Source organism: Malassezia restricta, chromosome III (assembly GCF_003290485.1).
Source record: "Malassezia restricta chromosome III, complete sequence".
NCBI lineage: Eukaryota > Fungi > Basidiomycota > Malasseziomycetes > Malasseziales > Malasseziaceae > Malassezia > Malassezia restricta.
This window is the reverse complement of record NC_040195.1, coordinates 768,823-794,680: the sequence shown is the minus strand read 5'-3', so window position 1 is coordinate 794,680 and position 25,858 is coordinate 768,823. Positions and strand designations below refer to the sequence as shown.

General features: G+C 59.2%; 15 protein-coding genes across 15 annotated transcripts; 7 read left to right on the top strand and 8 right to left on the bottom strand.

The window, feature by feature from the left end:
* Positions 1 to 83: 83 nt before the first annotated feature.
* Positions 84 to 1,820, bottom strand: MRET_2116 (sugar transporter; the record flags this gene model as incomplete). Its single annotated transcript, XM_027628743.1, has 1 exon — positions 84 to 1,820. The coding sequence occupies one exon, from the start codon at positions 1,818 to 1,820 to the stop codon at positions 84 to 86; it is 1,737 nt and encodes a 578-aa protein (XP_027484729.1).
* Positions 1,821 to 2,422: 602 nt separating this feature from the next.
* MRET_2115 (SRP40, C-terminal domain protein) lies at positions 2,423 to 3,415 on the top strand (the record flags this gene model as incomplete). Its single annotated transcript, XM_027628742.1, has 1 exon — positions 2,423 to 3,415. One exon carries the CDS (start codon positions 2,423 to 2,425, stop codon positions 3,413 to 3,415), a length of 993 nt encoding a protein of 330 aa, XP_027484726.1.
* A 100-nt stretch (positions 3,416 to 3,515) lies between these two features.
* Positions 3,516 to 4,133, top strand: MRET_2114 (uncharacterized protein; the record flags this gene model as incomplete). The annotated part of the gene is made up of 1 exon (XM_027628741.1): positions 3,516 to 4,133. The coding sequence occupies one exon, from the start codon at positions 3,516 to 3,518 to the stop codon at positions 4,131 to 4,133; it is 618 nt and encodes a 205-aa protein (XP_027484727.1).
* Positions 4,134 to 4,226: 93 nt separating this feature from the next.
* On the top strand, positions 4,227 to 7,568 carry MRET_2113 (PAB-dependent poly(A)-specific ribonuclease subunit 2; the record flags this gene model as incomplete). The annotated part of the gene is made up of 1 exon (XM_027628740.1): positions 4,227 to 7,568. The coding sequence occupies one exon, from the start codon at positions 4,227 to 4,229 to the stop codon at positions 7,566 to 7,568; it is 3,342 nt and encodes a 1,113-aa protein (XP_027484732.1).
* A 10-nt stretch (positions 7,569 to 7,578) lies between these two features.
* MRET_2112 (RNA polymerase II-associated factor 1) lies at positions 7,579 to 9,372 on the bottom strand (the record flags this gene model as incomplete). Its single annotated transcript, XM_027628739.1, has 1 exon — positions 7,579 to 9,372. The coding sequence occupies one exon, from the start codon at positions 9,370 to 9,372 to the stop codon at positions 7,579 to 7,581; it is 1,794 nt and encodes a 597-aa protein (XP_027484733.1).
* A 106-nt stretch (positions 9,373 to 9,478) lies between these two features.
* MRET_2111 (CCCH zinc finger and SMR) lies at positions 9,479 to 11,176 on the top strand (the record flags this gene model as incomplete). The annotated part of the gene is made up of 1 exon (XM_027628738.1): positions 9,479 to 11,176. The coding sequence occupies one exon, from the start codon at positions 9,479 to 9,481 to the stop codon at positions 11,174 to 11,176; it is 1,698 nt and encodes a 565-aa protein (XP_027484730.1).
* An 11-nt stretch (positions 11,177 to 11,187) lies between these two features.
* Positions 11,188 to 12,633, bottom strand: MRET_2110 (mitochondrial import inner membrane translocase subunit TIM44; the record flags this gene model as incomplete). The annotated part of the gene is made up of 1 exon (XM_027628737.1): positions 11,188 to 12,633. One exon carries the CDS (start codon positions 12,631 to 12,633, stop codon positions 11,188 to 11,190), a length of 1,446 nt encoding a protein of 481 aa, XP_027484731.1.
* A 128-nt stretch (positions 12,634 to 12,761) lies between these two features.
* Positions 12,762 to 13,718, top strand: MRET_2109 (NADH dehydrogenase (ubiquinone) 1 alpha subcomplex subunit 1; the record flags this gene model as incomplete). Its single annotated transcript, XM_027628736.1, has 1 exon — positions 12,762 to 13,718. The coding sequence occupies one exon, from the start codon at positions 12,762 to 12,764 to the stop codon at positions 13,716 to 13,718; it is 957 nt and encodes a 318-aa protein (XP_027484047.1).
* Position 13,719: 1 nt separating this feature from the next.
* On the bottom strand, positions 13,720 to 19,038 carry MRET_2108 (SNF2 chromatin remodeling protein; the record flags this gene model as incomplete). Its single annotated transcript, XM_027628735.1, has 1 exon — positions 13,720 to 19,038. One exon carries the CDS (start codon positions 19,036 to 19,038, stop codon positions 13,720 to 13,722), a length of 5,319 nt encoding a protein of 1,772 aa, XP_027484046.1.
* A 188-nt stretch (positions 19,039 to 19,226) lies between these two features.
* On the bottom strand, positions 19,227 to 19,840 carry MRET_2107 (S-phase kinase-associated protein 1; the record flags this gene model as incomplete). The annotated part of the gene is made up of 3 exons (XM_027628734.1): positions 19,227 to 19,247; positions 19,273 to 19,375; positions 19,401 to 19,840. 3 exons carry the CDS (start codon positions 19,838 to 19,840, stop codon positions 19,227 to 19,229), a joined length of 564 nt encoding a protein of 187 aa, XP_027484049.1.
* Positions 19,841 to 19,893: 53 nt separating this feature from the next.
* Positions 19,894 to 21,195, top strand: MRET_2106 (mitochondrial 54S ribosomal protein RML2; the record flags this gene model as incomplete). Its single annotated transcript, XM_027628733.1, has 1 exon — positions 19,894 to 21,195. One exon carries the CDS (start codon positions 19,894 to 19,896, stop codon positions 21,193 to 21,195), a length of 1,302 nt encoding a protein of 433 aa, XP_027484048.1.
* A 35-nt stretch (positions 21,196 to 21,230) lies between these two features.
* On the bottom strand, positions 21,231 to 22,232 carry MRET_2105 (DUF1713 domain protein; the record flags this gene model as incomplete). The annotated part of the gene is made up of 1 exon (XM_027628732.1): positions 21,231 to 22,232. The coding sequence occupies one exon, from the start codon at positions 22,230 to 22,232 to the stop codon at positions 21,231 to 21,233; it is 1,002 nt and encodes a 333-aa protein (XP_027484051.1).
* A 295-nt stretch (positions 22,233 to 22,527) lies between these two features.
* On the top strand, positions 22,528 to 24,294 carry MRET_2104 (dual specificity kinase; the record flags this gene model as incomplete). The annotated part of the gene is made up of 1 exon (XM_027628731.1): positions 22,528 to 24,294. The coding sequence occupies one exon, from the start codon at positions 22,528 to 22,530 to the stop codon at positions 24,292 to 24,294; it is 1,767 nt and encodes a 588-aa protein (XP_027484050.1).
* A 114-nt stretch (positions 24,295 to 24,408) lies between these two features.
* MRET_2103 (small subunit ribosomal protein S27Ae) lies at positions 24,409 to 24,885 on the bottom strand (the record flags this gene model as incomplete). Its single annotated transcript, XM_027628730.1, has 1 exon — positions 24,409 to 24,885. The coding sequence occupies one exon, from the start codon at positions 24,883 to 24,885 to the stop codon at positions 24,409 to 24,411; it is 477 nt and encodes a 158-aa protein (XP_027484053.1).
* A 289-nt stretch (positions 24,886 to 25,174) lies between these two features.
* MRET_2102 (RNA-binding protein 8A) lies at positions 25,175 to 25,767 on the bottom strand (the record flags this gene model as incomplete). The annotated part of the gene is made up of 4 exons (XM_027628729.1): positions 25,175 to 25,366; positions 25,399 to 25,535; positions 25,562 to 25,714; positions 25,743 to 25,767. 4 exons carry the CDS (start codon positions 25,765 to 25,767, stop codon positions 25,175 to 25,177), a joined length of 507 nt encoding a protein of 168 aa, XP_027484052.1.
* Positions 25,768 to 25,858: the final 91 nt, after the last annotated feature.

The following is a 25,858-nucleotide window of genomic DNA, read 5'->3' as shown; positions in this document are numbered from 1 at the left end:
AGAAGGTCAACTATTAAAGACTTTGCTCAAACAGCAAATTTGCATAGTCTTTACGTTATATTAGAGCCAATGTGAGCGGGTAGCTAGGCCTGCAGCCCTTCTTCCTCCGGCTCAATGGCATCCAAATCATTAGTGATGGCTGGTTTGTTGAATCGGCTACCACCAAGGTCTTCGCGCTGAGAAATGATAGCGTCAACTTCCTCAGAGGTAAGGTAAGGGCGGGTAACAGATAGGTACACAGCGGTCGTCTGGAAGCGACTAGCCTTCCAGAAGCCCTCCTTGTGCGCGTCAGCAAAGAACAAGTCCATTTCTTCAAGACCACGGCGCTTGGTTTCAGGGTAGAATACGTAAACAATCGGCATAAAGATCAGGTTGAAAGCACCAAACATAGTGAATGTGTGACCCTCCAAATTTTCAAAGGCAGGTGGCGAGATCATGACGACAGTAAAGTTCATCAGCCAGTTCGTGCAAGTCGACAAGGCGGTGGCGGGTGCACGAGTACGAATAGGGTTGATTTCAGCAGGGTAGAGCCAAGTCATACCGAGCCAGCCGAGGGACCAAGGAATGAAGTACAAGTAAATGAAAGCCTCAGCCACCTTACCGTATGACTTAGTGTCGCCCCCAGGAGTATATTCAGGGTGCTTGACCATCTGAACCATACCCGCAATGATAGCAAAGCAAATCATCATACCGCATGCACACCAGATCATTAGCATTCGACGACCGGCAATGTCAATAAAGAAGATGGCGCAAGAGGCGGCAATGAAATACAAGATACCGCTACTGGCAACAAGCGCACGACTTGCGACATCATCAGGCTGAACCATCTTGAACACCGTACTAGCATAATACGTCAGGTTGTTGATACCAGTCCATTGCTGCATACATTGAGAGCCACAACCAAGCAACAAACGGTAAAAGTTTTGGTGAGGTCCGTTTGTAACCAGCTCTTTGAGCTTGAACGGACCCAAATCCATTTCAGTCTTGCGGATAGTATCCATGAGCGTGTTAAGTTCCTGTTGCACCTCAGCATCGTCAAGCGGGCGGTCGTAAAGCTGGCTAAGCACCTTGTTAGCATCCTCTTTACGACCCTTTTTGACAAGCCAACGGGGTGATTCCGGCATAACCAAGACACCGAAAAGAAGAATCATGGCAAAGACAATCTGGAAGGCAATAGGGAAACGCCACTGAACCGAGTTGAATTTAAGGAAAAAGAAACCGAAGTCGATCCAATACGAGAGCATGACGCCACCAGCAAGCAAGGCGCCCTCAATAAACACAAGCAAACCACGGTACTGCGGCCTCGAAAGCTCGGACTGAAGCATAGGAATGGTTGCAGTATTTAAACCATTACCCACACCAGCGATAATACGACCGACAATGAAAGTGGACATATGGTCATCGGCCACCATGATGATCGTGCCGATAATCATGATAATCGAACCAATCACCACACACCAACGACGACCAAGCGTATCACCCTTGAAAAGCACAAAACCAGACCCAATCAAACATCCAAGCTCATAACAACTGACAACAGCACCCTGAACATTGGCGTCAAAGGCTTCAGGATGGTATTCAACAGGATCGTCGTTGTGCTTGGCATAGTATTCTTCTTGGTTAGCACCATTTGGGCTGTAAGAGGCGATTTTGGGCATGCTTGTGGCCAGCATGGGCTCTGTGATCAGCAATGACATGACACCCTGATCATAACCGAAAAGCAAGAAACCACTTGCGCATACAAAGGCACAGAAGGCTGTGAGAGACCAGCCCCTGATTCTAGAAGAGCCAGGAATCGAAGGAAGCTCATAAAACTTCATCTTGTGGGGTGACGGTGAAGTGGGGAGTAAAGAAGACGTTGCCTTTTCAGTCTTGGAGATTGTGGGTGTGACCTCTGGCATATCCTGTGTTGTGCCGTAAACATATTTTCATTTTCACACTCAATACATCTAAACATTGGCTGATTGCTCTTTCCGGATTACAAATTGAGTAGTAAAATGTGAGCAAATATGCGGAATCAAGATTTTCAATGCATGAAACCTAGTCTTGATTCGACCCCGCGTTATTCGCCTACGTGCGCGACAAACGATTCAAGTGGATTGGCGTGTTGGAGAGCGGGCGTCGTAAAAAATTGCGTTATTATAGCCAATGAAATAAAACATATAAACTACTCCATATGCCCTTTCTCTGTAGTGCGCCTGACCAGCTTTTGATTGGCCAATGATTTCGGCAAAATTGACTAAACGCAAGTGATTTGCAGAGATTGAATCGGATGGGATTTGCCTGTCTGATTTGCACGTCCATTTGCGGAGGTTGTGGCTCGCATAACATAACATAATCATGTCACAAAGGGAGGTGGGGGCAGGGCCTCGGAATGTCGGATAGGCACTTGGGTCTTGGAATAATTGCCAAAAACTTCTCCATGGGGAAAGCATGGATACTTGGTTTCCTGGCGATGCTTGGCGCAGGAAGCGCATACCTGGAACCCGAATTGATGGAATCGAGCATGTCGAACTCGACAGAAGTCTTGCTGGGCAAGAGATCTGCCTATTCGGGAATGGCGACGTGGTACGATGTTGAGACATGGAAAGCGGGCGCTTGTGGACAAGACATTGATAATAGCATGCACATTGTGGCATTGAACGAGCCTATGTACGGATCACTGAATGAGCGCTCTAGCTGGTGTGGTAAGAAGATTATGATTGCCAACGGTTTGAAGACGGCCAAAGCTGTGATTATGGATGCCTGTCCACAAACTAAGCAGTGCCATCATGGGGCGCTGGATATGAGCATGTCGCTTTTCCAGGAGTTTCATCATCTTGTGCTGGGTGTATTTCCTATCACATGGTGGACCATTGATGACGATGATGATCACCCGAGCCATCCTCCAGAGAAAACTTCGTCTCACAGCCACCATGACAACTCAACGAGATCAAGGAGCGATAGCAGCTCGAGTCATTCATCCACACCTAGCTCTTCCACTTCATCTTCTTCTTTTGCCTCTTCCTCTTCTTCCTACCCAACTTCCTCATCTAAAAGCGATGGTAATGCAGCATCCCGATCTTCTGCGCGTTCTGCAGCGTCGGCCTCAGCCGCATCGGCCCGCGCGAGGGCAGCATCGATTGCGAAGAAGCAGTCGCTGTCTAAAGCTTCCGCTCGATCAGCATCGAGTGCATCCCAAGAAATGGCGGCATCCAGTCATGCATCTAGCCACGGGAGCCAGACTCATGCTACGACGTCGTCCTCTTCCTCATCTTCGTCATCCGGAGGGAGGACCCCACATCAGGATACGTCGACGTCGAAAAGCACGTCGAACGATGATGACCCTCGAGCGGGTAATCTGGAAAACTTTGTCAAGGTGCTCAACGGCTTGTCCATGCTGGTTCATGCGGCGGCGCACGATGAGCAAGAGTAGCAGCGCTCCTACAGACTCCTCATCCTGTACATAGTAGTGGAGTGTCTCTGAAGCGGTTTGTTTGCATCGGCCGAGTGTTGATTCTTCGCACTCGCCCATCATGACGGCGTTTCGTGCCACGGCCCTGAGGTGGCAAGCACAGCGCGGCATGCCTGAAGCGCTCATGGACCGATTTGCGCAGTGGTCAGCGAGTGCTCGGGCTCGTTGCTCGAATGTGTCTACCGCGCCTGGTCAGGCGCCCGTCTCGGACGTGGCCCGCAAAGCATTTCAGCACTGGCGGCATGAAGAGACGGGCCACTGGCAGCCGCCGAAGTACTCGCTGCGTCGGCAGGCGCAACTTGTGCGAGCATCCTTCCAAACGGGCAGAGAGGATCAGGTGCGTTTGAGTCCGAAGTTTGAGCGATATGCGCGACGCATCAACGACATGCCGCGACACGAGGTGATCACCGGCTGGTCGACCCATATTGCATGGCCAACTTTAAGCGCTGAGGAAGACGAAAAAGAGGCGAAGCGCATTGCGCAGACATACGGCTCACACGGCCCCTATGCTGGCCGTTCGAGCGCACGCATGTTCAAGGGCCACAAGGGCGAGCGTGCGTCGCTAGCGCGCCGGCGACGTGTACACGAAAACATGAGCACGATGGAAGCTACTATTGCTGAATGGCGCAGGGAAAAAGCGGCAGAGCGTGCGAAGCTCAAGCCCATCTCGCCATTGTAGCCACTCATAGATACCGAGGGCCTGATCTTGTGCCGCACGCGCTGACCCAATGTGGAGGTCGCTGCCCGTGGCGTCTTACGACCGCCACTCGCCATGACGGAATGGACGCAGCGGGCGCATGTCCTGGCGGACCATGCCGTGTCAGGCGTGCTGGGCCATGTGTCATCGCTGCACTTTGATACCATGTCTGAACTGTTGTGGGTCGGTAGTGCCTCTGGTCAGCTGACATCACACACGGGCGCGCTGCCGACGTTGCCGCGCTACACGTCTCTAGCCGCGCATGGTGTGCCTAAGCAGCCGAGGCATGTGCGCGGCATTTTGAGCGATGACAAGTTTATTATCAGCCTGAGTGAGGGGCGTGTATGTGCATCGCAGCGACAGGGACTGGGGCGCTGGTCGATGCAGATCGAGGACCATGCACCGGGTGTGGCACTAGCCGGACTCTGTGCGTCGCCGCAAAGTGCGAGTTCTGACATTATTGTCGGAGGCGCAGCTCCGAATTCGCATGATGCCTTATTCGCGCTGCACTCGATATCCGGGCGTGTCGTACGCAGTGCCGTATCTGACGGCACGGTGACACAGCTTCGCAAGGGCAGTCGTTACTTGTGTGTCGGGACAGAACAAGGCACGATACAGCTGCACGATCCTCGCTCGCTGCGTGCTGAGCACAAGCTCCCAGCACATCACGGTGGACTGATAGACCTGCAAACGGATGGGCACTTGATCTACAGCATCGGGTGGACGCTTCGTCAGGGCCGACGCATCCCTGAGCCGTTTATCAAGGCACATGACGTGCGCACGATGCAGGCTCTGATTCCGACGCCTCTCACAGCCCCAGGTGGTCCTGCATTACTTGCGATCCACCCGAAAAAGTCCTCGATCGTCGCTGTGGCCACGCCGCAATCCCAGTTTCAGCTCGTCGATATACACCAACCAGGCCAGAGCCAGTTTTACTCGATGCCTTCGGCCGCTTTGATCACAGCCTTGGCGTTTTCTTCGTCCGCCGAGGCGCTGGCGTTCGGCGAGTCAGACGGCTCTGTGCGCGTATGGACCAGCGATGCGCATGCCAACACGCTGCGGATCAATGCGTACCCCACGCCGCCCGTGAGCATGCCAGACTATGCACCGCCACCACCGGTGATGGAGTGGACGGACGACACGCCTCTGTCGTGCATTGGCATGCCGCACTATGACAAGCCGCTGCTTTCGCGCATCAATTACGATGCCTTGTGGTCAGACGCGAGTCCTCTGTTTTCGATCCGTGCGCCTGTGCGCCCTGACGCCCTGGAGCATGCCCAACACATTCGAGGGCTCACGTATGCACCGCTGCCGCGGCATCTGCGTGGCACACGCAACCGCCTCGTGCCGTCCGATCCCGTGCTGGCACGGCTTGATCGGCATGGCAAGCTCACGCCAGCGGCACGTATGCGTCTGCGCCAAACGCAGCACGGCGCCGTGCGCCGTATTCCGCCTCCCTTGTCGGCACGACACACGGAGCCCATGCCCGACTACTATGGCCACTTGTCCATTCCCTACAGTCGCTTTGGCGTGGAGGACTTTGACTTTGCGTCCTACAATCAGACGCGCTACGCGGGCCTGGAAACCAACATTGGCGCAGCGTACGCCAACTCGTACTTCCAGGCGCTGCACTATACTCAGCCGTTCCGTGCGTTTGCCAAGCAGCACACTATTATGCCGTGCGCGGACGACGATTGCCTGCTATGTGAGGCCGGCTTCCTCTTCCGCATGCTCGAAGACGCCCATGGCACGCACTGCCAGGCCACGCAACTGCTTCGCGTCCTCACGCGGTCGCCGCAAGCGGCCCTCCTAGGCCTTCTTGACGAATCGAATGCGCCGTATTCGCACATGGCGCAGACGCTGAACCACTTTTTCCTCGAGTGTGCGTCTCAGCATGCTCTTCGAACAAGCACCTCTGCGGCTCTTGATCGAGCATTCTTGCCGCTCTGTGTGAATCCATGTGCATGGTCCCTGCTGCAGTATAGCACATGCCATGCATGTGGACACACCACGGCACGGTCCCAGCTTGCGCATGTCGTCGACTTGCTATACCCCACCGGTGCCGCACCTCATACGTACGACTTTGCGACGCTCCTGAGTGCTTCGATGCTGCGCGAGACCTTCTTCAAAAGCACGTGCCGTCAATGCTACACGCGCTTTGCGCCGCATAATACCTGGCGCAGCGCCGCCTCGACGCATGCCCTGCCCGCTGTGCTGTGTGTGAACACGTGCATCGATGGGGCTGAGCAGTTCCACCACTGGGAGCCCACAGACCACGGCTTTGTGCCGCTTCGTCTCGCCATGGACGTCGAGCATGGGTACGTGCACGCGCAGAGTGTATGGGACGCCTCCGCACCATGGCCGCGTGCGGGCACAGCCTGCTACATGCTCCGTGCGATGGTCATCCAAGCCCAAGGGGCCCGTGATGCCCCGCATCTGTGTGCTCTTGTCCGTGCTCCGAACGATGACGACGCGCCGGACGCTTGGTACGTCTTTAACGACTTCCTCGTGCGCCCCATTACCGAGGCGGAGGCGCTGCGTTTCGGCGAGCCGTGGAAAGTGCCTGCGCTGCTTGTGTGGGAACGCGTCGATGACGTGGCCGAGTCTCACGCCAAGCATCTCGCGGATCTGGCGCGCCATCTGCGGCCTGATCTATCGCTGCTGCTGCAGGACACGCACATATCTCAGCATCGACGCGATGACCTGTGCCGGCACCGGATTCTGTCCGAGTCTGAGCTGCCCAAGCCCGGCACACTCGTCGCTATTGATGCCGAGTTTGTGTCGCTGGCGCAGGAGGAACTCGAGGTGTTTTCAGACGGCACACGCACGCTCATCCAGCCGAGTAGCCTGGCTCTAGCGCGCGTCTCCGTGCTGCGTGGCGAAGGTCCTCGCGAGGGCGAGCCATTCATTGATGACCATATCTGGACCACGGAGCCGATCGTCGATTACCTGACGCAATTCTCCGGTATCCAGCCGGACGATCTCGATCCGAAACGGACGCAGCGCACGCTTGTATCGCACAAGACAGCCTACAAAAAGCTGCGCATGCTCACGGACCTTGGGTGCCGCTTTATTGGGCATGGTCTCGCCAAAGACTTTCGGATCATCAACATTTTCGTGCCGCCGAGTCAGGTCATTGATACCGTGCAACTGTACCATTCACCTGCGCATCCGCGCAACTTGTCGCTCCGCTTCCTCTCGTGGTTTCTGCTCAAAAAAGACATTCAGCAAGGTCTTGCACTTGGCGTTGAGCAGCATGACGGGCACGACTCCATCGAGGATGCTCTCGCGGCGCTGCAGCTGTTCCGCAAGTATGAACAGTTTGAGCGCGATGGCCGTCTCGAGGACATGCTCGAGGATCTGTACGAGATTGGCCCGCGTGTGAATTGGCGTCCACCAGAAAAGATTGCTTCATAGCATGAGATACCTATGTATGCCGCCGCCGACCTTCGGTAGGCATGTCGTCGGGATGCAAGTCGGCTTCGGCCTGCAAGTCGGCCAGTTCGTCGGCATCGACTTCGAGATCGGCTTCTTCGTCGGCGTCGTCCTCGCCGCCTTCGTCGGCCGTCTCTCCTTGGCCATCCTCCTCTTCCTCGCGTTCTTCGCCTTCGTCCTCCTTCGTCTCTTCGGGACCCTCGTGACCCGTTTCTTCTCGCTCCTGTACATGCACAGCTGCGTCTTCCATCAAAGCTTCCTCGCCCTCTTCGGGCGCGCCACGGCCGTCTTCCTGGTCGTTGTCCTCTTCGGGCGCGCCATGGCCTTCTTCCTGGTTGTGGGCCTCTGCCTCGTCCTCCGACTCACTCTCGACGTACTCCAAGCCTTCGAGATTGAGTTTGTCGACACCGTCGCGAAGAAAGAGGCGCTTTGTCAACTCGCGCTCCGTCATGGGCCGGTGTCCCACGATCATGCGGTGCCAGAATCCTTCGTATGGTACAAGGAGACGCTGCTCTGTCTTGCGTGCGCGACGGATTTGCAGACCATACCGCATATCAATGTGGTGATAGTACGCCACTTTGCGGCCCTGCGATGCTGGCGCCACGACATGCTGCTGCCGAGCACGCTCTGCCTCGGACTGGGGTGGAAGCGTCGTCGATACATCCTTCTGCGACTCGTCTTCGTCCCCAAACAGATCCTCCTCCTCATCCTGAGCACTGATCGGCGCGTCGGCTTGTACATGGGCCAGTTCAGGGGCTGCATCAGGTTTTTCGTCGTCCATGACCACGGCGAGCAGGTGGTCTGTCGGCACCGGCTGCTCCATCGGCTCAAAATCACGCACATGACGGAATCCCGTGCCGTATACATTCGCATCGCCGCCGTCTTCGCCATCGAGCCACGGGACGCGGGGGTATGTACCAAGGCGACGGCGCTTTTTGAATCGCGCCGCTGCTGTATCTTGACGCCTCTGCTGCGTCTCTGCATCGAGCTCCTCTGCATCGACCACGTCAGGCTCTCCGTACTGCGGCAATGTATCGGCGCAGGTCAAGTACATAGACACACGCTGCTTACCGGTGATGGGGTCTGTGACGGGGCGCAGCATGGCGGCATCCCATCGTGGATCATTCGCTCGGCCCAAGGCACTCGCGAAGCGCACGACCTGGAAGCTCGTCGTCCATGTCTCTGGATCAGGCAGCAGCTCGTATGCTTCCACGGCGTGCACGTGTGGCTTGCTTGGATGCCGCAAAGTAGCCAGCGGTGCATTGGCCGCGTCAAAGCCATGCAGGATGCGCTCAATCTGCGCGGGCCGAGACGTGTCGTGACTGGGCGCCTCGTGCTCAGCCTTCGCTTCGGCTTTTTGTTTCCGCTGCTCGGCACCGAGGTACTCTGTACGACGCAGCCACGTCACGCTCGCTGCTTGCGCCTGCGCCGTACTCTGCGGCGCCAGATCTTCTGCCTCGGCCGGCTGCATGCCCGCCTCCGACAACAAAAAGGCATCATCTTCGTCCAGCTTGTCCCACTCCAGCACGCCGTCCATTTCAGAGGGGTGCGTGCCGTCTTCCAGCCACAGGTATTCCAGTCGCGCGAGGTCCAAGGGCATGCCCGCCTCGGCATCCACCGTCAGAGGCAGCTGCAGCGACTCCGCCATCCGTTGCAGGTACATCGGCGACACATAGTTCGGCTCAGGCTCCGGGATCCTCGTGAGCCTCGGCGCATGCGGCAACGCAGGCAGCGGATTCGGGTACCGCACACGCTCAATCAGATCACGCTTGCGTCGCGTCGCCATGGCCGATCGTAGCCAGCTCGGCGTGGGCCTTGGCCGCGTGGGTGGGCGCCCGTCGGCACGTGACAGACAACGACACCCTCCTCCGTGGGCGGTTGCCACGAACGACATGGCGACGTCATCGGGGCATGCCCATGTGCGTGCCTACCTGCATTCGCTGTTGGGGCGCCAACTGGATAAGAAAGAATACATGGACGCAGAAAATGCTTTGTTAGCGCAGTTGGATCGAATGCGTGACGGCGACGATGACGACGCGTGCATGGCGCTGCATGAGGTGCTACGTGTGCACATGCAGCGCCTCCGGCCCATATCTGAGGCAGAGCTCGATGCGGCTGCTCTGACACTTATGCTCAAGCATCGTGATGATACCATGCGCACATCTACGGTGATCCGGTCTACGCCTTCATCCACCACGTCGTCGCCATATACCCCTCCTGCCGACGCACGACATGCCAACGAACTTCGTCCGCCGCAGCCCATCAAGGTATCCGCGCCCGACACATTCCCAGATGACGAAGAAGATGAGTTTTCTCCTTTTGCGCCACCGAGCGCTTCTGCCTTATACCAAGGCGCGGCCTCCGCTCCTCCCTTATCGGTGCCGGATATGAGCGCCCTCTCTCTGCACGCCGAGGCAAGTGCACCCATGCTCACGCCTCTCGAGGTATTTTGCAGTGTGTTTGTCGCGCATAATCAGGGCCTGTTTCCGGATGAGCCCGATGCACCGCACCGCTTCCAACGCGCCTCCCTCATGATCCAGCATGCGTTGGACATCAGCCATTACGACATCAGTGCGGCGCTCCAAATTGTCAAGCAGGCCCATGATGCAGGCGTGGATATCATGGATATGCAGCCGCCTGACTCAGCAGGCTCTGATGATCCCACCACGCGCGTATGTCGCTTCTTCCTCGCGGGCGAGTGCCGACGGAGTGACTGCCGCTTCTCTCACGATCTCAACAAGGCGCTTTGCCGCTTTTGGCTCCGGGGCCAATGCCTGAACGACCCATGCCTTTTCATGCATGACTATGAAGCACTATCGATGCTCGCACAGAGCATCGTAGTCGCTCCAGCGCCGCCAGAACCCGAGCCTGAGCCCTCGTGGATCCCTCCGCGTCCCAAGCCCGATGCGTCCCAAACGCCCTGGGCGATGGCTGCCAAGAGTGCCCCTGCCTCGACGACACCCAAAGTCATGCCGCGTGGTAGCACCAGCACTGTATCGAGCAAGCGTCTCGCGCTTCGGCCGCCTTCCTTGCTTCCGACGTTATCGACGGGCAGCGCCCTAGCCATTGACATGGGCAAAGTACGCGCATCACAACCCAGACATCAGGACCGCTGGAAGACGATCGAAGCACTCTTGCACGCGCGGCATGAACGTCTACGCGAGCGTCTGCAGGTCGGCGCGGGCGGCGATGCGGGCGGCTGGGGCAGCAGTGCTCAGGCGAGTCAGGAACGCGGCTCACGGGGTCTGCGTGGCCGGTGGATGGGCGCGGGTCTTGGTCTGTGCCTCGGCGTTGCTAAGCCACAGGTGGCAGGTGCATCATTGTCGCTGGACGAACGCACAGAAGCTGTACTCGACTTGCACGGCCTGCATGTGGACGAGGCGCTCGAGGCTTGCGAACAATTCCTACTCGCCCTCGAGTCCGAAGGATTCCGCGGCCTAGCCTATTTGTGCGTCGGCGCCGGCAAACACAGTGTCCGCTCGCGCGGCAAGCTCGCATCCAGTGTGCGCGAGTTTCTCCAAAGTTGGGGCTACCCGCATGCCGACTATGACGGCGTGCTTGCCTGCGATCCCTGCACGCACTTGTCGTAGTACGTGCACAGCTACATAAAGGCTGTCTGTCCACGGCGGGCGAGCTCGATAATCTTCCAACCACCCGTGATCTCATTCTCCAACTCCGACTCCACGCGTGTCAACACCATGGCATAGCGGCACTGGATGGCTTGCTCGACGCTGCCATCGATAATTTCGCCGGTTTTCGGGTCCTTAAAGTACATGAGTTCTTGCGTTTGGAACGTGATGACGAGCACAGGCATCGGGCCGGTCTCCAGCATCTTGCCCTGTACCACATCCACACTGCTCAGGTCGAGAATACGGCCGTCCGCCACGTAGCCACGCTTCATGTAGGGTTCCAGCGTCGCCATCAGCACATTGAACGTCGCCTCACCACACCATTGCCGCAGCAGGTTGCGCTGCGCCGTGTGGTATGCATCCAACACCTCCGGCACGACGTACTCACGCAACTCGGTCGTAAAGCCAGCGAGGGTGAAGGAAGGATCGAGCTGCTTGATAGACCGCACGACCTGCGCCGTCTCGTTCTCTTCAAACCATGATGCCACGCGGTTCGTCACGCCACGCAGACGCTCGATGAAGGGGTTTTCCGAGTCTTGATATTGCTCGTGCCACTCGGACAGGCGCTGCATAATGGGACTCTGCTGCGTAAACTTCTCCCACCGCGATCCTTGCGCTGACTCAGGCGCCAACACAAGGTCGCTGCCTGCATTCGCATTCTCATTCACGCGGTTCATGACCGCATAGCCGCCCAACCTCTTGGGTGCGGGTGGGGGCTGGTCAGCTGGGGCCTCGGCGCCAGACGTCTCACGACCGGCTGCCTCTCCGGCCGCAGCAGCGGCTGCCACGATGGGATCAACAGGTTCCGCTTCCACATCGTGTACGGGCGGCCGACGTCCAATCTTGCGCAAACGCAATTCGCGCTTTATGCGACGCGCATCAGCGGCGCTGGTTCCCTGTGCTAGGCGAATGTCAATGCCCGAGTTGCCGTCGTCAAATGCCTCATTGATGGTCTCAGCAAACGCCTTGTATACTTCTGTGTTGCGCACAGGCGCCGTCGATTCTTCTAGCTGCCGGCGAATACGGCTTGACATGGCCGAAAGCGAACGCATCAGCTCACTCTCTTCCATTTGTCGCAGCGTCGTGCCGATGGCTGCACTGATCTGCCCACCATTCTTTCGCAGCTGCTCGGCTGCGGCCTGCAGACGCGGATTGTGCTTGATCGAGGACACAATTCGAGCACGCTCATACGCTTCACGCGCCTTGCGCATGGTTTCCGAGTCCTGGAACTTGGCCGACTCACCCTGCAACTGCTTCAAATTGTCTTGAAACTCGCGCGACTTGGTCAACTCTTGACGCAGAGTGTCCACAAACACCTGAAATGGTGAGCGAGGAATGTTTTCACATCGTGCTGTTGAGTGCAGTGCACGTTTCAGCACGATATGTGTGATCGGCATCCGTCCTGCAGCCGTGATCATCCGTCGTCGCCACCCGAGCGCCGCGTCCCTGTCACCTTTTGCTCGCACCTTTCTTCTTGTCACGTGTCCAGCACGTGTTTTATCATCAGGGGTCCTGCGCACGTTCCATCGTAGCAGATCGATTGATCATGTCGTTCGTGTCGCGTCTGGGGCAGGCGCTCCGACGCTCCCTGTTGGGCGTCAAGAATGACACGGCACGCATTATGCGCATGGAAGTCTCCGCGATGGAGCATGCCACGGACTCTCAGCTCCTCTACAAACTGGCCACGCCAGCTGATCTCGAGCAGATGGCCACAGGAGCTGACTCGGATATTGGCGGCCTCTCGCGCTGCCACTTTTCGCTAGAGCGCGAGACACTGGAGGGTAAAGTGCCTTCTGTGTTTGGTCGCTTCTATGGAACGCTAAGCTCGCAGATTCCTCGTGGCTCCTCCCTCGAGCGAAGTGGATACGCCGCATTCCGGAACAAAACTCGGCCTACCTTGTTCAGCATGCAGACTTGGGACACGTCCTTCCACCCATACCTAGCTATCCTTGTGCGCAACCGCTTGGCATCCTCCTCGACTCCGTCGTCGCCGTCGCTTCGGTCCGCGTTGCATGCGAACGACCAGACGGGCCCGGCCATTCCACGGGCCGTGGAGGCGCTAGGCCTCCCGTATGGCAATGTGCCTGCACGTTCCCCTGATCCGCCGCTCTTTTTCGTCAATATACAGACAGATGGACCTGTTACGACGGATCTGTACCAGCATCGTCTCTTTCTCGATGAATCCCAGGGCACAAACTGGCAAACGATCACCATCCCTTTCGACTCGTTTGTGCTCACGAACCTCGGAGTCGTGTCCGACCTGCAGGTGTCTATGCTGCGCGAAAAAATCCTTACCGTGGGCGTGAGCGCGCTCGTCGACCCGCCGCTCTTGCCTGTGCGCGAAGAGGGTGAGCCGGAGCCTGCCACGGCTCCCGAGACACTGGGTGCCTTGCGTCGTGAGCCATCTCGTGGAGGCAAACGAGACACGCTAGTCAAGTTTGACTTGGACATTGCTGGCATCTGGGCCGTGGCGTCACCGGTGGACGCCATGCAACTCTTGTAGTCTATGAAGCGGAAGGGCGCCACTGTTTCATGTCGGCATACTCGTCTTCGTTCATATCGGGCATGTGCTCCAGGCTAGCCAGCAGGGCCTTTTGGCTGATGCCCTTGACAGGTGGGGGCTTGGTCTCGGCCTGGGCGTCGCTGGGAGGCGAGGGGCCGAACAGGTCGAGGATGCGGTCAGTGTCCATTTGGTCGATGGACTTGTTTTGCTGCGTCACGACCGAGTTGGCGATGTTCATCTTGAACTGTTGCAGACCCATGATGGACGACTCGAGGGTGTTGCGTGTGATCAAGCGGTACACATTGACGACCTTTTTCTGGCCGAGGCGGTGTGCCCGATCCATCGCTTGTAAATCTTTCATAGGATTCCAGTCGTGCTCGACAAAGATGACGGTATCAGCGCCGGTCAAGGTAAGGCCCAGACCACCGACTGACGTGGTAAGCAGGAGGATATCAATGCTGGGATCGGCATTAAAGGACTGTACAATGCTGTGCCGACGATCACTGCTTACCGTGCCGTCTAGGCGAAGGTACGTCACTTGGGGCATGAGCGGGCGGAACAGGTCCTGCTCAATGACATCGAGCATGTGCCTCATTTGGCAGAAAATCAACACGCGGTGTTGCGACACCGATGCGCCGGTGTCGGCGCCAATCAGCGCAGCATCATTCGCTTGTGTGTCGTGACCAATACCACAGTCTAGTAGCAGCTGTCGAAGTGCCTGAAGTTTAGGGGCATGCGACAGCCCGGCCAATGTGCCGCGGTTCGCATTCACTTGCTCTAGCAGCTTCTTTTGGGCTGGCACGGCGGCATCGAGTACGAGCGAGGGATGATTGGCAAGCTTGCGCAGGTACTGCAGCTTTTGGAATATATGCTGCTGTTCCTTGGGCTCGGTGTTGTTCTTCTTGTCTTCTTCCTCCTCCTCGTCGTCGTCGTCCGTGGCCTTGACAAAGTCGTCATACAGCTGCTTTTGTATGTCGCTCAATTCACATTCGACATCCTGAATAATCTTGGGCGGCAAGTCGTCCAGCACGTCTTCCTTGAGACGACGCAGCAGGAACGGCACGATTTGCTTATGCAGAGCTTCGAGCGCTAATGTGGCAGCTTCTTTTTCTGCGGCGCTGGGCTTGCCTGAGCGACACGCCAGGACAGGCCGCGCAAAGCGCTCGTGGAACGACTGATCCGAGCCCAAAAAGCCCGGCATCAAAAAGTCGAACAAGCTCCACAGTTCGAGCACATTGTTCTGGATCGGCGTGCCGGAGAGAATGAGGCGGTGCTGCGCCCGCATCTGCTTGACGCTGCGTGTCGTTTTCGTCTTGGGACTGCAGATCACATGGCCTTCATCGAGAATGCAGTAGAACCATGATCGGGACGCTAGGTCTTGGACGTCGTTCCTGACCACATCGTACGACATGACGACGACATCGACCTGGTTGATCTGCGCCTTGAGTCGCGCGCGATCGCTTGGGTGCCCGGCATACAGCAAGGCCGTGAGGTTCGGCGAGTAGGTCTCAATTTCATGGACCCAGTGGCCTGTGAGCGTCGGAGGACACACGATCAGAGACGGGATGCGCTTGGCATCGGGCGCCTGTGTCTGCTCCCACCGCTCATGCCGCTCATGATGCTTGCACGACAGGAGCGCGATGGATTGCAGTGTTTTTCCGAGACCCATATCGTCGCACAAAATGCCGTGCAGTTGGTATCGGGCAAGGAAGGCCATCCAGCTGACGCCGTCCATTTGGTACGGCCGGAGCTGGACCTTCATCTCGATCGGCATCTTGTACGGCGCGACTTTGGAGCCGTCCATCAGCTGAGCGAGGAACGCCTTCTCGGTCTCGCGGCGAGCGAGCAGCGCTGGCGAAAAGTGGGGCGGGTCAGGCAAGCCGTGAATCAAAGGCAGGAGCTTGACGAGCTCGGCAAACGTGTTCGTCGCCAGCAGCCGGATCGACTCGTCGCTGTCGTTCATGCGGCCGAGCACAGGCACGACAAGGAAGAGCACGTACGGCAGCAGGCGCTCGTCCTGCACACGCACCGTGCACGACACGACTTCCATCGCGCCCTGCCGGCACAGCAGTTCCGCCGAGCCGAGCACCGGCACGACTTGCTCGACCAGGGCATGCATCCCCTGATCCGTGATGCACTTGGTCACCACACTAAAGCACCGCGCACTCGCACCACGCAGTACGCGGAATTCGTTCTGCGAGACACGCACAAGCGCGTCCAACAGCGATGCGAGCGATTCGTGCAGGTCGGTGTGCACATGCGGCGCGATGCATTCGAGGACGGAGCATGCGTCTAGGAGCGCCTGGCCCCGCGCGTCGTCCATGGGCGCATCGTGGAGGAGCGGTTCGGCCGCAGATGTCCAGAGGATCGGCAGCTCGTCCCAGATCTGAGCGCCAAACTGCTGGCACAGGTGCATCAGCGCACATTCGGCGCCGCGGCGAATGAGGCGACTGGGCGTCAGCGTCTCGGGCTCCGCCGATGCACGCCGCTCCGATGGCGGAGCGACGGGTAATGCGCCTGTGCCTTCGCGCTCGCCCTTGGTCTCGACAAAGAGCGGCGTGATCGACGTGTCTTGGCACACGAACGCACACAGATTCTTGACGATCTTGGCACTGGGATTCGCGTGCGCGGTAGGCAGCGTACATAGACGCACGAGGCGGGCGATCGAGCAGGCGGCGCGAGCCTGCAGATCCGCATTCTCTTCGTACTTGATGCTGTTCATCAGGCTGCGGATGAGCGGGTTGAGTTTCGGCGGAAGCACGCCCCATGCGACGACGGCGCCGGCTACGGCAGCGAGTACCAACACGTCCTGCGTTTCCTTCGTGGCATCGTACTGCTCGATCGCACGTTGAATCTTGCGGCTCTGCTCAACGACAGTCGTGCAGGAGGGTGCGAGGGTAGCGGCCGTCTCGGCCAGCCGTTGGGCGTCTGCCGTCGTACATGGGCTGGATACGGCCGGCACACGATCCCGAGCGATGTGGGCGTCGCGGACCATCATTTGGCCCAGGACGTGGCAGTCGTGCTGCATGCGCTGCAGCAGGACGTGCATTTCCGTGTAGATGGGCGGCATGGATGTGTCGAGCAGCTGCAGGAGCGTCGCGTGCACGCCACGCACGGCATCGATGGCCAGCAGCTCGCTGACACTCGGTACACATTCGGCCCATCGCTGCGCCACCACGGCGCCGAGGCACTTTTGCAGCGCTGAGCGCGCCTCGAGCGCCTCTTGCAGTAGCTTGCACGTCTCTGAGGACGGCGGCGCGAGGGCCAGCAAGTCGCCCAGGGCCGACGCAGCGCCCAAACGTCCGCGCAGCACGGTGTCTGTGCTGACCAGGGTCAGGTCTTGTGCGAGAATGCCACGATCGATATTGTGTTCCGACCGCGCGCGCGGCGGCACATAAAACAGCGACGTGTCCATCGGCGTGCCGATGGGCGTCATGACCAGGGCCAGGAGCGCGGGAAAATGCGGGGCGGCGAGCTGAGCGGCGCGCGGGCCGAGCACCTGGAGGGCCTGAGACCATACGCGCGCAGTGGCCTCGCGGATGGGAGCGCGTTCTTCGACGAGCATGTTTTGGAGCAGCAGTCGAATGAGGTCGTCCGTGACCCAGTCGTGCGGCAGCGACGAGCATTGCAGCAGGGCATGCATGGCATTGAGCATCGACAGACGCACGTTGGTGATGGTGTGCCGGAAAAAGCGGAAGAGCATCGTAACGCGCTGCGCAAGCGATGCCACGTCGATGATGCCCAGCACCTCGGCGTGAGACATGAGCGACGCGAGCAGGTCCATGACGCTGGCGGCGCTGCTCGACAGGTCATCGCGCTTGTCGCTGACGCAGACGAACAGCTGATCCAGCAGGTCCGATACGCGCGCGAGTTGGTGCGACACGATGTTCGAGGTGATGGGCAGGAGCATCGCAGCTGCTACGGCGCGCACGTCGTCGTCATTGTCGCGGAGTCCTAGCTGAGCCACGTCCAGCACATCCGACAGCATATCGTCCTCCACGCCCAGGACATCGACGCGCATCATCACCTCGTACTTGATGCCGAGCAGGCCCGCATGCCGCACCTCCCAAATATAAGGCCGCTGCCCCTCGCGTCCGACCAGCTGCGCCTCCCGCACCGAGTCCTGCCGCACCATCTCCAGGAGGACGTGATGCGTACTTCGCACCAGCTCATTCGTCATGTGCGGCAGCAGCTGCGCCAAGGTCTGCGACGCCGTCTCTCGCACGGGCGCTACGACATGGTCAAACACAAAGTCGCCGAGCCGGTCGAGCGCAAACACACACAACAGACGCACCGCGAGATTCTCGCACCACACAGCGTGGCGCTCGTCATTGTCTTGCTTCGACGCATGCATCACGCGTCCGCCGCCATAGCCCTGTGTCCGGAACAGCTCACGCAGACCGAGCGCCGCGCCGTGCCGCGCCTCCCACGTCGGACTGACTAACTCGACACTGAGGAGCTCGGCCAGCGCACGAAAGGGCCATTCGCCACGCTGCGTCTGCAGCGAAAAGACGGCGGCCGCCTTGTCGGAGGCCTGAGCGGTGCTGTCCAACTTGGCGCGCTTTTCCGGCTCGACATGCGCTACCGGCGCGCGGGTCTGAGCCTTGGCCTCGAGCTTGCGCTTGCGCTTCAGCTGATTGCGCTCGCGAGCGCTCAGTGCACGGTCTGCGCCAGGCTCCGGCTCCGGTGCAGGCGCCGGCTTGGGCGCCGGCTTGGACCCGGCCAGCTCGGCATCCATATCAATGCCCATATCCATGTCGTCGGCGCCAAACCCGAGGCCCAGCTTCCCAAGTACGTCCTTCTTTGCGTGCTGAAGTCGCTCGCGACTCATGAGCTCAGGCACATCGTACTCCTTGCCCACGGACGCTAGGAGCTTGGTGCCTGTCTGCAGGACATGCGGCAGGGAGAAGCTCGCAAACTGCAGGCGATCCGCCTCGCCCAACGACGGCGTCTCCTCTGCCTTGATAGGGGCCGATACGTGGCGCTCCGTCCCTGTGTCGGGATCCCATACGCCAGCGGCCTGGGTGATGTGGTAGATCGCTTGCGCCGCCGCCATGCGTGTGTCCCAGTTCTTGGACAGCAGGAGCGGCACGACACGGGCCAGGAGCGTCAGGACTTCATTCCACTCGCCATCCGTGCCGCGGTACACTGCGGGCTCCGACGAGGACGCGCCCTCGTGCGCCGTGCTTGCCCCTCGCACACGCAGCGCCGCAATTTGGCCTAGCTGCGTCGCCGCGGTGGTGCGAATCAGCGACGACGACCCGATATCCAAGAGAGACACGAGCCTATCTAGGCGTGTCGCAGGCATACTACCGCTCATGGTAGGCGGACCCACGCAAAAATCGGCGTGCCTCGAGGCGCCACCCGACTGTGGGCCTCCTTTTATACGAGCGCGCGCGCTGAAAAAAGAGGGGCCTCGCACGCATAATTCCACAACGCCTCAGCCTGCACTGGCCACGTCGCGATCGCCGCCGCCGTCGCTGCGGGGCACCCTTTCCTCTATGAACACTAGCGATCTTCGGCCCATTCCTGCTGTTAGTGCGTGTCGACCTACGTTCTCACGGCGGATTTGAGCCTCTTCCTCTGGCGTAAAGTCGTTTTGGATATTGAACAGCTTGCGAATCTCTTCGGGCTGCTTGCCCTTGATCATATTCGCCCTGACGGTCAGCCTAGCGTACATACACTGTCTTGCATCCGATGTCCAGTAGACTCTTGATATCGAGGTAATTCGCCGCCAGGATAATCTCAAAGAGCATTTCCTGATCGACTTGGATGAACCGCGCGTCCCATTCAGAAATGTCGGTGGCGCGCCGGCGAATCTCGTCCGGCTCGTCCGCGACGGACAGGGGATCGTTGCGGTGGTGGCTGCAGTATTCCAGCACCTTGGTCAGCACGCTCGAGCTGACGTTCGGCAGGGGGATCGCCTGGTCGGACTCGCCGATATCTTCGATCAGCTGCTTGATCAGCAAAGACCTCTCCGCGACATCGCGGTCCACGCTAAATTGCTCGTTGTCCGACGTCGAAATGAGCACCATCACACCCAGGCACCGCGGACGTGGTGGCAAGACACCGCGCGACGAGCGGCGAGGCGTGCGTGCGACTGCCTCATCACGTGATGTCATGAGAAGAGAAGACGGCGGCGGCTTCCTGCCAGGCGCCTATCGCTGCGTCCAGCATGTCGTCGTTGGCACGGGGCATGTCGATGCCGGTGCGTGTGTGCATGCACCGCGGCATGTGGCAGCATGCAGCGATCTCTACGGCTCGTGCCGCACCAGCCGTCCAGCCGCTCGAGCGACTCGGGTCCGTTGCGTCGGTGGCCGTGCATGCCGATGGCACACCCGTCGCGGTGCCGGCGCCTGCGGAAGATGTGCGCCGCATGCGGTCGCGCCGCGAGAGTCGTTGGCTCAAGAAGCAGCAGAAGCTGCGCGTGCGCGAGAACCGCAAGAAAAATACCATTGCTGCTCGACTGGGCATTGAGGAAAACAAAGTCTCGCCCTACGTCCGAACGGACCAGCAGTTCAAGATGTTCAAGCCGATCACGCCCTCGATTCGGTGGCTGCGGTACCCGCTGAATCCACACCTGCACCGCGGCAAGCCCGTGCGTGAGCTCACGGTGGCTCAGCGCAAATCGGGCGGTCGGAACCACCACGGCCACATTACGGTCCGTGGCCGCGGTGGTGGCCACCGACGCCGCCTGCGCCTCGTCGACTTTTACCGCTGGGAGCCGGGTGAGCAAAAAGTCGTGCGCATCGAGTATGACCCCGGACGCAGCGCCCACATTGCGCTGATTGAGCACAGCGAGACAAAGCGTCTGAGTTACATTCTTGCTCCGGATGGACTCGTAGCAGGCGATACCGTGGAGAGTTACCGCCATATGATGCAGCACAAGCAGCAGCAGCACAGCGACGATACCGTCAATCTCGGTATTTTCCGTACGCAGGCCATCCGGCCTGGCAATGTGCTTCCGCTGCGCATGATTCCCATCGGCACGACCATCCATGCCATTTCGCTCCTGCCGCTCGGCCCGGCCAAGCTCGTGCGCTCGGCAGGCACGTTCGGGCAGCTCGTGACATTCTCCTCGCTGCGCAAAAACGTCGAGACGGACGAGAACGCCGACTTGGCGCAACAGCACACACACGCGCAAGTGCGCCTATCGAGCGGCGAAGTGCGTATGGTGCCGATCGACTGCTGCGCTGCTATCGGCACCGTGAGCAACAAGGACCACCAGCACGCTCGTCTCGGCAAAGCCGGCCGAAGCCGCTGGCTCGGTCGCCGTCCCAAGGTCCGTGGTGTGGCTATGAACCCCGTCGACCATCCTCACGGCGGTGGTCGTGGCAAGTCCAAGTCGAACAAGCACCCACGCTCCATCTATGGCTTCCCGCTCAAGTTCCAGCGCACGCGCAGTCCGAACTCGCGCAACGGCAACCGCATGGTCGTCCGCCCTCGCCCACGGCGCAACGGCAAGCGCACGGGTTAAGTAGCCAAGTAGGTATACGCTACGTGCCTTTTTCTCTACTTCTTGAGGCGCTGGCGCTCGGCACGTTGGCGCTTGCGCAGCTTCTTGTACTTGTGCTTGTTCATCTTTTTTCTGCGCTTGCGACGCACGCTGTCCAGCGAGACGCTGTACGGCGCCTCACCGAGCTTCGATGCCACAAACGTACGCCACTCATGGTCAGCACGCAAGCGCGTCTGGACCAGGCCCTGCATCAGCCACAGGTGCGCGTCCTCATCAGCCGCAGCGTCAGCATCGATCGAGCGCACACGCACACGGCGCGTGGGCGCCGCCGACCCGGATTGCGGTGGGACGTACGGCTGGGTATGTGTGTCGAGATGCGTCGCTACGCCGGGCGCCCAGTCCTTGTGCGCGCCCGCAGGCTCGCCGAGGACCACGAGCTCTGCCTCGCTGCCCAGGCGCGCCGCACGCTCGACGTCCTCTCCTTGCTCGATCGCATTCGCCATGACCAGCTCACGAATCTCTGCATCTCGCTCCATCCGCTCGACATACTGCGACGCGGCCAGCACGGCTGGCGACGACGGCGTGAAGCCGCGCGAGCGCACACGCCGGGCAATTCGCGACTTGCGCGACGACAGGCTCAGCTGAGAGAGTCGGTCTAGCAGATGCGAAAACGTATCGGTATCCACTCGACGCGCGCGCCGCCGCCATATGCTGCGCTGAGGCATCACCTGTGCTAGATCGTCCGCCTCGATGACGAGCACGTCGCCCTGCATCATGCGCACAGGGCGCGCAGGCAGCTGCTCGTGCTCGAGAAGCGGGCGGTGCTGCGCATACAGCCGCTGCAGACCCAGGCTGCGCTCACTCGTGGGTGGCGGATTCGCGCGCGGCAGCGACACAGGCTTGGCCAAGTGCACGCCGCCACGCACCTGCGTCGCAGCAGCGACAGCCGCCGACGACGCTGCCGTACGGTGGGGCGCGGCCATGCACCGCGTTGCCATAGCCGCGCTGATGGCAGCCCGCGCATGATGCATCCGCATCGATAACACGTTCCTTCGCATGGACGACAAAGAAAACAGCACCGCTCTCGCCCCCGGCCCTTCTGACTATGCCACGTGATTACCGCAGGACGCTGGCCGAGGCCCCCCTTGCGACTGGCCTCCACACCGTCAAACCTGGCGACATTGCACGTCCACCCAATCACACTCACGCTGTGTGCCCGCGCTACAGCGGCCTGAAACGTGGTCGCACACCGACTCCCTGGCCATCCGCCTTGGGTACGAGCCTTGCCGTCATACGTACAGCCTTTACGCACATTGGCGCGCGTGAGAACACGGTAGTGAGATTTCGTGGGCTATGGCGACCGTCGTTCCCCGACTGAAAAAGCGGAGGATCTCCCCACACGCCTCCGGTGACGCCACAAGTCCATCCACCTCTCAGCGAGGCATGATGGATGCCTCGTACATGCCCATGTCGTCGCCGATGCACGACGTATCGATGTACTATTCCGTGCCCTCATCGGATATACATGCATCCTCATACCCTGTCGCCTCCTCGTCCGATGTCATGCTGAACCAGCCGCCGCCTTCGGCTCCATCGCATCCTCGCCCGCGGATGTGCGTCCACGAGATCATCAACGGCCAGGAGCAGCCTGTGTACGTTGTGAGCGATGACGATGACGACGATGGACCGCCTCCTGCATCACCATTACAGGGCCATGCGCCTCTTACATCCACGCGCCCTGCCATCAACGCCGGCAGCAAGCGCAAGTCTCCTGTGCCTTGGGAATTTACCGAGGCTATGCCTATGAAGCGCCAGCGCCGCAACGATGTACCGGGAGCGCCTGTCGACTCGGCCGCTGCCCCCCTGTCCCAGCTACCTTCGCTAGCTTCGTTGGCCTCCGTTTCGGCGCCGACAGCCGTACCTGTCACTGGCCCCGCACAGATGCCGCCGCCGCCGGGCATGCCCGAGCTTGCAACGTCATTCGAAACGACGCACCCCGACGCATGGCGCTTGCGGTGCTCGGGACCTGATATGCCACGCGCGAACTTCACGGCCCCGCTGGATGACAAAGACGGCCATATCATCGTGCGCGAAGGCGAATTTATCACGCCGCGCTATCAAATTCGCAGCTTACTGGGCCAAGGCACCTTTGGCAAAGTCGTGCAGTGCTACGATCGCAAACTAGGCAAGAATGTCGCCATCAAAGTGATTCGCGCCGTGCAAAAGTACCGCGATGCGAGTCAGATCGAGATTCGCGTACTGCAATGCTTGCGCCAACATGACCCACTCAATCGGTATCAATGTGTCCAGCTTCTCGAATCTTTTGATTTTCGAAACCACATATGCATTGTATTTGACTTGCTCGACTGCAGCGTCTTCGACTTTCTCAAGAACAACAAGTTTCAGCCGTTCCCCTGCCGTGACATCTGGCTCTTTGCCAAGCAGCTGCTGCGCAGCGTCGCTTATATGCACAGGCTCTCTTTGATTCATACGGATCTCAAGCCAGAGAATGTGTTGCTGGTCGACGCATCTTCTGACGTGGCATCCACGTCACGGCGTTCCAACGCGCGCAAGAAACGCGTCCTTCGCAGCGCCGAGATTCGCCTCATCGACTTTGGCAGCGCCACATTTAGCAACGAGTACCACTCGGGTGTGGTATCGACGCGCCACTATCGAGCGCCAGAGATTATCTTGGGCATGGGCTGGTCCTTCCCCTGCGACGTGTGGTCGCTGGGATGCATCCTAGTCGAATTCTACACTGGCGAGGCGCTCTTCCAGACGCACGATAATCTCGAGCACCTTGCCATGATGGAGATGGTGCTTGGCAAGCTCCCTGACGACTACCGACGCAAGGCCGAGACGTACAAGCCCGAGTACTTTTACCACGGTCGCCTCGATTACCCTCGGCCAGATACAAGTAAGCAAAGCCGGCGATTTGTACAGAGCATGAAGCCGCTACAAGACATTGTGGCTAGTCCTCCGGCCTATGCTAAGCACCACCATGCCTTTGTCTCACTCTTGCGTCGACTTCTGGAATTCGACCCAGCCAAACGGATCACGGTGGAAGAGGCCTTGAGTCACCCGTACTTCCAGCTGGACCCGCACGATTTCCCGCCCTAACCTTGCCGTTGTGGGTAGATACCACTAGTTCGCACCGACACTCACGACTGTATATCGCTGAAACAAGCAGCGCATTTTTGGGTGTGATATGTATCCTATAGACCCATCACTACCTTACTCGGGCTTCGTCGTGCCCTCCTGGAACAGGTAGGTCAGGTGGCACTTACCGCAGTACTGACGGTTGTGGTGCCAGGCCATAAAGATACCCGGACCGCACTCAGGCGAGGGGCACTCACGGCGCAGCTGCTTCACAGAGCCATCGTCGTTGATGCGGTAGTACTTGAGCGTAGCCATCTTGACCTTGCGGTGCTTGTGCTTGATCTTCTTGGGGGTCGTGTAGACCTTCTTCTTACGCTTCTTGGCACCACCACGCAGGCGAAGCACCAGGTGCAGCGTCGACTCCTTCTGGATGTTGTAGTCGCTCAGCGTGCGGCCATCCTCCAGCTGCTTACCGGCAAAGATCAGACGCTGTTGGTCCGGAGGAATACCCTCCTTGTCCTGGATCTTGGCCTTCACATTCTCGATCGTGTCGGAAGACTCCACCTCGAGGGTGATCGTCTTACCCGTCAAGGTCTTGACGAACACTTGCATGATGAACAGCTAACCAAACTGTGTGTGGCGTCCTTGCGGTTCCCAACAAGTGTGAGGAAAAGAGCTGGTGCCAGGCGTGGCAGCTTTTCTGACCGCACAGCACCGTGGGAAAATCATGGCACGTGATTACGAATCAGCAACGCATCGTTCTTCTGTGGATGTGGAGGTGCCCTCCACCAGCTCCACGCCGCCCCGGACGGCCGTGGGTCGGCAGCCAAGGGGCCTGGAGCCGCCAGCGAGCCTGAGACCCAGGTGGTCTCGTGAGCGTTTGGTATACAAGTACATAGTGCTACTGCCGCATGGGGGATAAGCTGCGATCACGCGTCGTGCGCCGAGGGACTCTTGCGTCGGTCTTGGCTGGTGGCTGCACAAAGGCAAAGTCTGCGTCGAGAGCCTGCTCCAGCAGCGTCAGCCCCTGTTGGCAAGCATCAATGGCACGCTGTGCCTCAGCTTTGGTCTTGTACTGAAGAAGTGCATATCCCTAGAATGCATGAGCATGCGCCGTGAACGTACCTTGACGTAGCCGGTGCGTCGGTCCAAGTTGAGGTGCAGGTCACGCACTTTGCCGTACTCTGAAAATACATCCAGCACGTCGTCTTCTAGGGCCTCTTCATGTATGTTCGACACAACCACTACCCAGCCTTCCATAGCTGCGTCGTTAGTAGAAGACACGTACACTGTGCCGGATGGCCATGCCCTGCTACAGGTGCGTCGTCATCGGCCTGGTCCATGTCCACATCCAGCTGTTCAAACCCCTGCGACTTGACACCCTCTGCCTCACTCGCGCCATTCATATCAAACCCACGACCTCGTCGCCGAATGCTTGGATCTGTCGTATAAGTCAAGCGTCAACGCACCCAAGTCCATACGCTCGTCGTCCATCGTGCCGCACGCACCCAACCTCTTTGGGCGCGCACGCCGCGCACCACCGCGGGGGGCGAAACCCTGTCACGTGCCAACGCACCAAGGTGTT